At 49.8% G+C, this 12,632-nt stretch overlaps 1 protein-coding gene and 1 long non-coding RNA gene across 3 annotated transcripts in view; one reads left to right on the top strand and one right to left on the bottom strand.

The window, feature by feature from the left end:
• LOC122212774 (leucine-rich repeat-containing protein 37A2-like) overlaps positions 1 to 12,632 on the top strand; it is a 158,731-nt gene that overhangs the window by 18,535 nt on the left and 127,564 nt on the right. Inside the window, exons 6-9 of one of the 2 annotated variants that reach the window (XM_042926741.1) lie at positions 57 to 106; positions 1,649 to 1,703; positions 1,783 to 1,925; positions 2,027 to 2,237. The exons of the other annotated variant lie outside the window; for it this stretch is intronic. Coding sequence (XP_042782675.1) covers positions 57 to 106; positions 1,649 to 1,703; positions 1,783 to 1,925; positions 2,027 to 2,129 — 351 coding nt within the window. The 3' untranslated portion in view covers positions 2,130 to 2,237. Of the gene's footprint in view, positions 1 to 56; positions 107 to 1,648; positions 1,704 to 1,782; positions 1,926 to 2,026; positions 2,238 to 12,632 lie in introns of those variants that run through there. 2 annotated transcript variants of the gene reach the window in all.
• LOC122212778 overlaps positions 3,283 to 12,632 on the bottom strand; it is a 152,277-nt gene continuing 142,927 nt past the window's right edge. The window contains exons 5-7 of the long non-coding RNA XR_006199299.1: positions 5,823 to 6,016; positions 5,353 to 5,702; positions 3,283 to 4,609 (exon numbers count right to left, since the gene is read on the bottom strand). This is a non-coding gene — a long non-coding RNA (uncharacterized LOC122212778). The remainder of the gene's footprint in view (positions 4,610 to 5,352; positions 5,703 to 5,822; positions 6,017 to 12,632) is intronic.

Raw genomic sequence — 12,632 nt, forward strand, 5'->3', positions numbered from 1 at the left:
GTGGAGGGAGTGGTTATTGTGATGGGTAACTGTGATCATGTTTTCTTCCAAAACAGATTTATTCTCATAGAACAGCAGCCAAGGAAGGTAAAGAAGGAAGCTCAAGGTAAATATTAGTCTGGCAATCGTTAAAGTAGAATTTTAGAACTAGATTTTCAAACTCATCTATTTCAATCCCCTTGTTTTACAGCCAGGAAATCACCAAAGGCAGAAAGAATACATATTTGGCCTAATGCTTTGCCTGGATCCAGCAAAGTTAGCTGCCCAGCCAAACCCGAGTTAGAATGGGACTGGCACAGAGCACCTGCTCACTAGACCTTTAAAGAAAGATCGTGGGGGGACGGGGGTGGAAATGTTCAGACCCGTTCCCGCTGGCGGTGGGCATCAGGCCTGGCCACAGACCTTCTCAGAGGCTCTGGAGAAGGGATAGGGAGGGCCAAAAGTCGTGGGGTGAAGGGGCTAGTCTTCAAGCATGATGGAAGGTAGAATACATGAGTCCCTCCCGTAAAGTAGGGGGAAAACTTCCTTCTTCCTCCTTCTGGTTTTCGAGGCCCCGCTCTCCATTCCCTTTATCCAGACCCAATAGAATTTGAACTGGGAGAGACCTTAGATAATCATTTATCTCTTCCTTTTATAATAATGAGATGGAGAAGGAGAAAAGGAAGATATCTTGCCGGACGGTTGTATCACTAGTACCACTAGAACCAGAAAGAAGATGGTTCCTTTCCAGTTGGGCACGTCTCTGACTACACTGTTCTTGGGCTGTGAACTGCATTTTATGTCACAACTCAGTGCACACATACCGTATAGACATAAGTACCTTCTAAAACAAACTTACCATACACTCTGATTCTTTCTGTTCTGTTTTTTTTAAGTTTATTATTTATTTGGGGGGGAGGGTGGAGCAGAGAGAGAGAGAGAGAGAGAGAGAGAGAGAATCCCAAGCAGGTTCTACACTATCAGCACAGAGCCAGACACAGGGCTCGATGTCACAATCTGTGAGATCATCACTTGAGGCAAAATCGAGACTTGGGCTGCTCACCTGACTGAGCCACCCAGGTACCCCCTATTCCATTTGTATTCAAAAAGAGTATTTTGTGTTTTAGCGCTAGCCGTGTGTTTTCAGGTGATTTCACGACTCACTCACTCATCTGCCTGCAGTGTGAAAGTCAGTGAGCTAGATAACTGCTGGTTGGACTCAGGCATTCACTCGGTGCGATTCATCTTGTAAGGTAAAGCAGCTAGGAAAATAGAAACACCTCCCCACCCGCCAGCAAATGATGCCTGTGAGGCTAAGCCTGGCGGGGACTGATGTAAAATGCTTCTGGAGAGAGTTAGGTGCTTCTGCCGTGTGGTCACCCAGTTTGTTGACTGCACAAGGGCACTTGGCCAAGGGCCAGAAGGTGAGCAGGGTGAAAATCCTGCCTATACTTCATGTCAAGTTACATACAAAGGTCTCCCAGGGACACTGTGGGGCCATTATGGACAGACACAGGAAAATTCTGAAAGCCCAGCATGTATGGAATTATTTCTGAGATCCCAGGTCTGTGTTGATTTTGCTTGCTAATAAGACTGGAGAAATACATTGTGAGAGGCATGGAAAATGGTACGAATCACTAATTGTCTGTGTGTGTGTGTTTCCTTCAAGGGGCTTCTTTGGATCTCTGCTGCGTAAGAGATGCTCAGAGGAAAGTGACAATCAGGTAAATCTGAGGAGGATAAAGTACCGTGGCTGGAGAAGGCAGGGGAAACAGACCTAACGTTGTCCTTTCTGTTTTCTAGGAGGGCTTTTTCTGGAGAAGGCGGCCACTTTGGCTTAGGGACATGTACAGACCCCTCAATGCCACACGCAAGAAAAACATGGCACAGAAGCTACACGACAAGGATTCTTCTGATGAAGATGAGATTTTCAAGATGGAACTAGGGTACGTGATTGGGGAAGATTTTCTCTAAAACGAGGAAATTATGAAGAGTTGAATTGTTCCTTTCGAGAGTCAAAGCCTTGGCATTCTTCTCCTTTTCCCAGGGAGGCTGGCAAAGCCACAGCAGAGAAGACTCGGACCACAGATTCCACTACTGAAGAGCTGGGTGACGAGAGTGAGACAGCATGTGAGATTGTCACAGAGTGAACGCCGTCCTGCCTCAGGCCACCTACAAAGTTTACTTTCCGATACTGGCTTCTCAGCATTGCTTATAAAATACTTGTTTTTCTCATATTAAAATGTATAAATCCATAACCAATTCTAGCCACGTGGTAAGGAATTAAAACGTAAACGGTTAAATATTTATCTACAGACAACAGGGGCCACAGGCGAGAGAAGCAGGACTGAAGCCAGAGTCCCTCGTGGTAGCCAGTATTTCCACAAGACACAGTATGGGCAAAGTAGGGTGAACGGGGCATCTTTCCGTCATTTCCCTGATACGGTCAGTCTCTGGAAACTGGAAAACGTATCTTCAAGGGGCTTAGACTATTAAGTTAATTAACAGCCTATTCTGGTGCTCTCTCCCCTGGCTCACCAAATACCAGTTATTCACAACGCGCTTGACCCCCTGCCCATAGAGGATCATCTCTCTCTGGCCCCTCTGTGAGGTCTTTGGGGTTGCCAGAATATTTGGATCGCTGAGCCGACCTCCACTGTAGGGCTGAGGCCTGTCTTTCTTCCCAAGAGCTCAAACTCAGACACAAAATGTGTAGTTGGAAGTAGGGTGTTCCTCAACCTTACAAGCTAGTAGATAATTCCCATTGGGTTTTTTTGTTTGTTTTCTTTAAAAAAAAAAAAAAAAAGTCCCCACCCTCAGAGAGCTAGCAGGGAGATGCTGGAGGGTTAGAGTAAAGAATGTGTGAGAGCAGTAATTACCCAGGACTGCCCTGCTCAGGCCTTTATTTCAGAAAACTTATTGGTGGGGGCACTTACTGTTCACCTGTACCCCACTAGCCTCTGCTGACCCCACTGAGGGTCGGATGCGTGCGGCTGGGCTCTCTCCAGTTCAGCCCAGCACCACACCTACCACTGCTTTCCTACCCAGCTCAGATCAGGGCTGCACGATTCCAAGAGATAATGCAGCACAACGTGCAGAAGACGCAAACATCCCTCCACTTCTGCAGAGGAGGGCGTTAACCAGTCACATTTAGGATGTTGGGAGGAGTCGGGGTGCCTGGGTGGCTCAGTCCAGTGAGCATCCGACTTTGGCTCAGGTCGTGACCTCATGGTGTGGGAGTTTGAGCCCTGCATTGGGCTCTCTGCTGTCAGCACAGAGCCCACTTCAGATCCTCTGTCTCCCTTTCTCTCTGTCCCTCCCCCCAGCTCACACACTGTCTCTCAAAAATAGATAAACATTAAAAATAATGAAGTCATCTATGCTTTCTGAGTACATGAATGACAGGTTTTAGAAAAAGGACGTCAGAGTCAAAATACAGTAGTGAATAAAAGAAATCCTGAATTAACAAGGTTTGATAATCTCTTTTCTTAATGTCTGTTTATTTTGAAAGAGAGCAAGGGGGGAGGGGCAGAGAGAGAGGGAGAGAAAGAGTCCCAAGCGGGCTGTGTGCTCAGTGTGGAACCCGATGCGAGGGACTCGATCTTACGACCGTGAGATCACAGCCTGAGCTGAAGTCAAGAGTCGGATGCTTAACCGACTGAGCCGCCCAGGCGCCCCTGACAATCTCTTTAAATGCCCCCAAATAAATGCTGGTGGCTTAGCGATAGGTGATGGAATATGGCACCAACCGCTGGCCACCAACAGAGTCCCCCGAGGGGACAGTAGGACTGGGGCACAGCCCAGCAGGTTTGGCAGGGTTGGTAGGAACGGTTCCAAGCGGGGTGATTGGCCCATCAGTGCCTCTTCGGCTTTATTAGTTTGCTGCTGCTGGGCAAGGACACCTGTTCTCCTGGTGCCTGCTCCCGTTCCCCCAGCGTTTTAGTGAGAACGGCCACCAAGTGTCTGTCTCTGTGTGGTGACTTCAGTGAGCCAACAAATAACTGTGTTGAAAGCACAAGACTAGAGAGTAACAGTAATCGGAAGCGGCAGCAGCACCTAGTTTACTATTTGCTTACTTGGTGTCAAGGCCTGGGTTGGGTGTTTTGCAGTCTTAATTTAGCCCAACAGTCCGTGAAAACATACTTTATTATCCCCATCTGGCAGATAAGGGGACAGGGCTTAAAGGATGTAGGTACCCTGTTCAGGTGCCCAAGGCCGCAAATCCAAAACTGCCAGGTAGGGGTTTAATCCAGGCCTGTTAACTCCAAAGCCTGCTGACGGTTATACTGCCCTGCTGCAGGGTGCAGGGGTACAGAGACGTCTAAGCCATGGTTACCATCAAAGAATCAATAATTATAACGATGAGGATGGTGGCCGCTACTGTTTGTTGAGCACCTGCTTTGAGCCAGGCGCAGTACTAGGCCCTTTAGTCACTCTTAGGTCACAAGGGCAGAAACTCCTCATGCCAGCTCAAACTCCTTCATGAGCTGGGTGGAGCGGGGGCCGGTGGTGACTTTTTGAAGAAGAGAGGTGGACACAGAGACAGAGCTGACGAGAAACCAAGAAGACCCATCTGTGCATAGTTGGGCTTCCCGAAGTGTGGGCCGGGATTCCAGGCAACTCCATTCTCCTATTTTGGAATATTTCCATTAGCTCAAATGTGGTTCATAAAGTGAAGCTTAGAAAATGTTGTTTCTATAACACGACCTCAAATTTGCACAATACTTATCAGTCTCAAATGCTACCTTGCCGTATTTCTTTTAATTTTTTTAATGTTTATTTTTGAGAGAGAGGGAGAGAGAGAGACAGAGCATGCGGGCAGAGAGAGAGGGAGACACAGAATATGAAGCAGGCTCCAGGCTCTGAGCTGTCAGCACAGAGCCCGATGCGGGTCTCGAACCCATGAACCAACCACGAGATTATGACCCTCTCTGCCACCCCTCCACTCGCACTCTATGTCTCTGTCTCTTTCTCTCTCCAAAATAAACATTTAAAAAAATTTTTTAAAAACAACAATAAACATTTATTCCTCAAAAAACATCTTTTTTAATGTTTATTTTGAAGAGAGAACAAGAGAGAGAGGGAGACACAGAATCTGAAGCAGGCTCCAGGCTCTGAGCTGTCAGCACAGAGCCCAATGCGGGGCCCGAAGCCATGAATGGTGAGACCATGACCTGAGCCAAAGTCAGACGCTCAACCAACTGAGCCACCCAGGCGCAATACCCATCCCCAACCCTCCCCTCCCTCCCACCCCCCATCAACCCTCAGTTTTGTGAACATATTTTAAAACTACCATAGCCAGGAAAACAAACCATTCTAGATATTTCAAACACACACACACACACAAAGGTCATACAAGCAATTGGTGCTCACCACTGGTGGGGCTCGCGGTGGTGAAGGTCAGGGCCAGGGGGGAATCGCACCACTAGCTCTCAGGTTACTTTACCACAGTTGCTCTCCATAGATTCAAAGCTGCTGCTGCCACTCGGTCAGGAAACTTCGGGAAGCCGCTGCCGGGGTCACTACAGCCCCATGGCCCCAAGCCTGACTGGTGGGGAGTATGGACTCCAACATTCGGCCCGCATGTCTGCTGCTACAGAGGAGAAAAGCATGGCTTCCACCTCCTTCCACCTCCGCCTTCCAAATTTCACACAGGTACGCTTTATTGGCACAATTCTGCTGTCGAGGGAATCTGTCAACGATGGTTCGTGGGTTTCCAGGACCTGCAAAGAAGGGGCTAGAAATGGGTGTCAAGAGCCAACCAACATCATCCAGCAAACCCCTCCTGATGGGTGGGTGTTCAAAGGCTTTGTAAAAGGGGGGTGGTGTCCACGTGGAGTAACCTGGTGGTCGTGTTCCTAAGTCAGAAACCCTGAAAGGTGTCATTCTAGCTGGGCAGCAGGTGAGGCGCTAGATGCTGACGACATACACTCAACCCCAGAGGTGACTGGAGAAGCGCCTGGCGTTGATTCTTAGTTTCATCTCTGGAACGTTCTCACTGGAATTAAAGCTGGATGGACTATTGGCAATGCAGTATCTGAGAAAACATAGCCCCCATTCAAAAGGGCTGCCAGAGAAAAGATCTCCACAGGGAAACATGATTTCTCAAAATACAGCCTTTGGACCTCTATACGCAAACATCCCTGGGATGCTTACTTAAAAAGCTGATCCTGAAAATAATTTAATTTCAAAGGCTGTTGGGGCACCTGGGTGGTTCAGTCAGTTGAGCGACCGACTTCGGCTCAGGTCATGATCTCACGGTTCTTGGGTTTGAGCCCCACGTCGGGCTCTGTGCTGACAGCGCGGAGCCTGGAGCCCGCTTTGGAGTCTGTGTCTTCCTCGCTCTCTGCCCCTCCCCCACCCCCCTGCTTGCACCCTGCCTCTCTCTCAAAAATAAATATTAAAAATAAAAAAATTAAAAGGCTGATCCTGCACACCTCCCCTGATGAAAACAAACAAAAGCAGACACTACTTAAAGTAATCCAGACAGATTTCAGTCAGTAACATAGTATTGCAGTGCCGTAGGGGAAAGGGTTCATCGTGAGCAGGCACCCGACTGGGATTATTACAGAGGTGATGGGGTATTTCACAGGGAGAATGAGGGACTAGGGAAGGGAATGAGTGGGGGGCTCTATGATCAGAAGTGAAAGATGACAAAAAGCAGGAAGGCGACGCTGGCCCATATGAGACCCATCTGGCTTTGCTGACACTTCTCAAAGTTAAGCTCCTGCCCTCTCACAGAAGCTGGGAGACAGGGGCCCGATCTTCAGGCATTGGCTGGACTCAGCAGCCAATCCTTTAGACAGCCAGGAGTTTTGCAGGCAGGCACTTTAAGGGAGGCTAGGGTCCTACTAGGGATGCGGCCACGAGCTGCCAGCAACCACGTCCGTGTTTGTTCGCCTTCACAGGCCAAGCAAGGTCGAATCAAGAAGAGGGCTCGGAGGAGCCTGGCGAGCATTTGGAGAAAGAATCTGTCACCCTCCGAACCCACATGCCCACCCCTCCTGAGCCCATCCCCCAAACAGAGGGACCACTTTGACAGGCCTTTTTATGCTCACCAAACGACTGAAGTAGGACAAGGCGGACGGGGAGGTGGGGGAAGCAGAGGTTCTCCGGCTTCTTCAGGGCTGGAGGTCGGCAGGGATTTGGGGGTGGGAGACGAAGGGCAGAGCAGATTGAGGATGACCAGGAGGCTCAACTGGATTCTTAACCTGGGAGTCCCGTCGGGACTCCAGCATGGTGGTCATGCTGGCCGGCTCCTGCCCCCACGGAGGTCAGGGCCTCTCAGTCCTGAGGACCACCAGGCACGACCAGCTCTGGCTCCTGTGGTCCTGGTGGGGGTATGTTGTTGAGACCTGGGGGATGGCGTGGAGCACCAGCTGGGGGGCGGGAGCACACTCATTCAAGAAGAAGAAAAGTCCCGAGGCCCAGAGCAGAGGCAGGAATGGTGCTTAGGCTGCGTGTGTTTCCAGGGCAGCGGCAGAGAGCGGTCTGGCGCCACACTGTGGAGGAAATGAAGATTTCAACGGTACAAAGGCCTCGTCTGGATGAGGGCTACACCCCAGGGTGGTAGAGCAGGAAAACAGAAGGAGCCTGGCTCCCTGACATAAGAGCCACCGAACCAGCCCCAGATCCAGTACTTAACCGGATTATCATATGAGAGATCAAGAAGCTGCTTCTTAAAAAAATTTCTTTTCAATGTTTACTTATTTTTGAGAGACAGAGACAGAGCATGAGCAGGGGAGGGGCAGAGAGAGAGGGAGACACAGAACGTGAAGCAGGCTCCAGGCTCTGAGCCGTCCGCACACATCCCGACGTGGGGCTCGAACCCATGAACGGCAAGATCGTGACCTGAGCCAAAGTCAGACACCTGACCGACTGAGCCACCCGGGTGCCCCCAAGAAGCTGTTTTTTAATTTAACCCACTGTTGGGGCGCCTGGGTGGCTCAGTCGGTTAGGTGTCCGACTTCGGCTCAGGTCAGGATCTCACCGTTCGTGGGTTCAAGCCCCACATCGGGCTCTGTGCGGACGGCTCAGAGCCTGGAGCCCGCTTCAGACTTTGTGTCTCCCTCTGCCCTTCCCCCACTCAATCTCTGTCTCTGTCTCAAAAATAAATAAACATTTAAAAACAAAGGAATTAAAGGGCGCCTGGGTGGCTCAGTCGGTTAAGCATCCAACTTCAGCTCAGGTCACGATCTCGGGGTTCGTGAGTTTGAGTCCCACATCGGGTTCTGTGCTGTCAGCCTGTCAGCACAGAGCCCGCTTTGGATCCTCTGCCCCACTCTCTCTGCCCCTCCCCCGCTTGCACTCTCCCCCCCGCCCCCCGAAAAAAAGGATTAAAAAAAAAGAATTAAAAAAAATCACTTAACCACTGTTGTGTTGGGTCTCTACTGCAGCAGCTGAACCTGTACGTAACCTGATAACGGAGGGAATCCATGTATCTGTTATCTTTTGCCACAACAGTGCTAATAGACCATCCTCAAAACTCAGAGGAGGCTGGGAAACCGATTCTCACAGGTTGGCCGTTACCGCTGTACTTTAATGCCCTGCTGGCTGGATCGGCGCTGCTTCTCACTGCTGGTCTTTTCTCCCTGTGTTGCTGCCGGGACCCAGGCTGAAGAGGCAGCGGCTACCCAAGAGAAGCGTAAGAGAGCAAGCAAAAGAGCCATCGGGCCTCTTCGAGCCTAAGCACGGAACCAGCCCCAAGCCCCAAGCCAGGGGATGGGAAAGTACACTGTGGCCACGAGGAGACACAGCAGGAGCGGGGATGCGGGGAGGGCCCATAATTCTCTCTCCCAGAATGTGACAGAGTCCTGGGTCAGAGGCTACAACACGGTGGCCCTGCTCTTCTAGGCGTCACCTACGAATGGCGCAGAGTGAAAGACAGCGTCCGTCCATGTGAAGACTCAACCGCAGTTCTCTATTAGGTCAGGAGCCCTGACAAGACAAGAATCACATCTCCTTCCTCTTCCCAACGCCTAGGGCCAGGCCCTGCCCTCAGGGCTGACTCAGGGAGATTACTGGGTGAATCTGAGACCATTTCTTCACTCTCTGCGTAGGATTCCTTATGTGATACAGACTGACCTCCTAAAGGTCAGCACACAGTGCTAGGGGTTTGCCCGCAAAGCTGCAAAGGGACTGTGCCATTGGGAACTGAGATGTGTACCGAGGTCTGTCTACACCGCATCCTGGATCCACTGCCTGCCAGAGGGACCTCCAGAAGAAAGGACTTCCACAAGTTAAATATCGCAGACTTCACACTCCAAAGGAGAACCGTTTGAAGAGAGCCATGGTTAACCCTGAGGAATGCCACCATCACCACAGAATTCCAGGCACCGGGCATGTGGGTAGAAAGCATATTTTAGGGCAGTGACTCATGGTAAGTCGTTTCCTCCAGTCCCTAAAACGGGCTATTCAATGTCAAGCTGTCTCAGGCTCAGGCTGATAACAGGGCAGCCATAGGGGACCTAGTGGGAGCTGCGTTGTCACGGTCCAAGTCTGTACGCACCGCTTGTATAACCTGCCCAAGTTCACAAAGACAGGATATCAGTCGCCGCTCTTTATGCTCCCAGTGAAAGAAATCCAACTAAAATATGCTTAAGCCAAAAATGTCATACGGTGTATCGGCTCACATAACCGGGAAGCCTAAGATCTTCAAGCTGGCCGCATCTAGCGCTCAAACGTCATTCTCTCCCCAACTATCCCTCAGTTGTGCTTTCCTCCATGACGGCTTCAGGCTTCAGGATGGATGCCCCAAGACTGCAAAGATAGTCGTTAGTAACTCCAACTCTCCACTGAGGTTGAGCAAGCCTCATAAAGGAAAGCCAGTCTTCAAAAAGCCTCTGATTGGTCTGCTTGGACCCTGTATCTGGCAGGAGGAGACCCTGATTGGCCAGCCATGGTCAGCGTGCACCTGCAAGGTGGGCCTTACACCAGTACTTAAGTCTCTGCTAGGGCACAGGAACTGAATAGAAAGTCAAGAGAGGGGGTTGTCTCACGGCAAGTTGAGGGGGCGAGGTGACAAATGGAAGACCAGACATTGAGGCTAGATTGAACTAACCCTAAGCCTAAACTTTGAACAGGCTTTCACACGTTCATAGATGCTATTGTGAGTAAAACACAAATTCACTTAAGAGCAGGAGTGCCTTCATAGTAACTTTTGGTCTTTCTGTATTTTTTGTCCCAATTAATAGATATCGAAAGGATCCCTACGATCACGAGCAGGTCCGAAGACCATTCTATTTTTTAATATTAGAAAGGGATTCTTAACTGCAGATTAAGAGAGAGAGTAAAGAAAGCAAGAAGAGAAGGGAGCCAGGAAAACCCCAGCCCAGGAAGCAGCGAAGGAAGGTTCCAGGACAGCAGCGTATGACAGGTCAAGGAGGTAGCCGAGGGAAACGGCACTAACTGTCATGCCAGAGCACTGGAGCGGAGTGGAGGAGTGATCGTGGCGGGCAGCACAGAAAGAGAAGGAGAAGAATTTAAACCCCGGGGGGTCAGGGGACAGAAACGAGTGCCATCGGACTACATGAGCAAGCTCTGCGGTGAACAATGCTTACCTAGTCACAATTCTGCAACCACTATCAATCATGGGGCAAGAGTGACAAAACTAAACCCCAAGAATGGAATGGGTGGGGGGGTGTTAAAGACCTAACTCCTTGCCTGTGTTGCTAGGAAGTCCACAGATAGTGTCTAAAATGGATGAATCAGAGCACCTGGGTGGCTCAGTCGGTTGAGCGTCTGACGTCAGCTCAGGTCACGATTTCACGGTTCGTGGGTTCGAGCCCCGCATCGGACTTTGTGTTGACAGCGCAGAGCCTGCTTGGGATTCTCTCTCTCCTTCTCTCTCTTTCAAAAAAAAAAAAAAAATTAAAAAACTCTTTTAAATGGAAGAATTAAGAGCTAGAAACACAAGATAGGTGGAGATAAGCACCAGAAGATCCAGCGAGAGGTAAGGAGGACCGAGGACTGGCGAGCTGGCCCAGGAGGGTGGGGATGGTCGAGGCAAGAAGCTGCTGCGGGTCATTCTGTTTCCTCACCACTTCATTTCGTACTATTTGAACTGTAAACTATGTGTGATAACATTTGGGAGGCTTAAAGAGTCCATTCTTTTGTCAACGGCACCTCAAAGCTGTATTTGTGTCCAACTTTATTGAGATAGAATTGACACATAATTTTTACGAACCCTTTAAATCCATTTTTTAAAGAGAGTGGGAAGAACCAGCTTCCTGCAACAGAAGCCATGAGAACATTACCTATTCCGGTTTCAAAAGAAATGGTGGCATTAGTTCTGCTTAGATGATTTCGGTCAGAGACCAAGTAAGCATACATCTGGGGTTCAAACAAGAGAGGCTCTCACTCCAGTGCTCAAAGACCAGTTAGAAAACGGAGATCTGACTGAACTGGGTAGGTACGAATTAGCCAAAACTGTAACAACAATAATAATAATAATAATAATAATATAGCTAGTTATCCTCAAGTGCTTACTTCAGACCAGAAACCGTCCTGAGGATATTATCTTATTTAATCCTCATGGCAACTGATATTTTCCCCAATTTACAGATGAGGAACTGAGGCTCAGATAGTTTGGGGAACTTCCCGGAAGTCACACACTCTGGCCCCTCTGCCTGAGGCGGAGGGGCCTCAGCGTGTTGTGATTTACTTCTCTTTTCTAACCACCAATCAAACTTAGAAGTTTCTATCTCTGGTGCCATCTCGAGGGGCCTATGAAAACCACTGACTGTGGCAGTGGTCTCAGGCCCACACTTGCTGGGTTGTGCTGGGCCCTGCGCTGTCTTAGGGAAGGCCTAGAAAACAGTATGGGGTAGAGCCGGTATTCAAACCTAAGCATTCCCGGCTCCAAAGCCCGCTTGCTGGGCCACTGAATTATGCTAGTTCTCCAGCTAGAATCAGAGCTGGGTGAGGATCCCACCTGTAGTAATTATGAGTTGTATGGCCTTGGGCCCCCAAGTTCCTTAACCTCTCTTAAGCCTGTTTTATCATCTATGCCATGGGGATAACAATGGTGCTTACCTTCAGGGTGGTTGCTAAGGATAAATCAAAATTCCTATCTGGCAAATAGGAGCCTCTATTTTCCACACCTGTTAAATGCCTTGCCCTTCAGCTCCTAGGTTAAGGAGAGATTCTCACATTTTCTCACCCTTCAGATCCACGGGTGGTAGGGCAAGAGACAGAAAAGGTTTGGGTCAAGGCTAAATACTTGGACCTCATCCCAGAGTGACTCTCCAGGGCAGGGGCGGGGTTCAGGAATCTACACCTTAGACCCCCGAGAAATTCAGATGCCTGCAGTCCTCCTGCCTGGCTTTGAATGACTATGCGTAGTGCTTGAAATCTGACAGACCAGTGCCTTTGTGAGCGTCTGAGCCCTTCCTGCACTGGCCTCCAGCTGTGTCTGTGCCTCCTCCCTTTCCCCATTGCCCAATCTGTCTTTATCTCCCCCTTCCATTCTAAGCCCCCTCCCCTTACTCTAGCCTTACTTCCTAGCTTCCTCTCCACCTCTCCGTGCACCCTCCCCTGAGCTCAGTCTGCATTCCTACCCACCGGCCGTTTCTCTACCAGTCTCTTCGCAGGCATTGCCCTTTCCTGTGTCCACCCGGAAGGCTCAGATAAAAGTTGCTTCCGCCAGGATAACC

This window comes from Panthera leo, assembly GCF_018350215.1.
Source record: "Panthera leo isolate Ple1 chromosome E1 unlocalized genomic scaffold, P.leo_Ple1_pat1.1 chrE1_random_Un_scaffold_50, whole genome shotgun sequence".
Taxonomy (NCBI): domain Eukaryota; kingdom Metazoa; phylum Chordata; class Mammalia; order Carnivora; family Felidae; genus Panthera; species Panthera leo.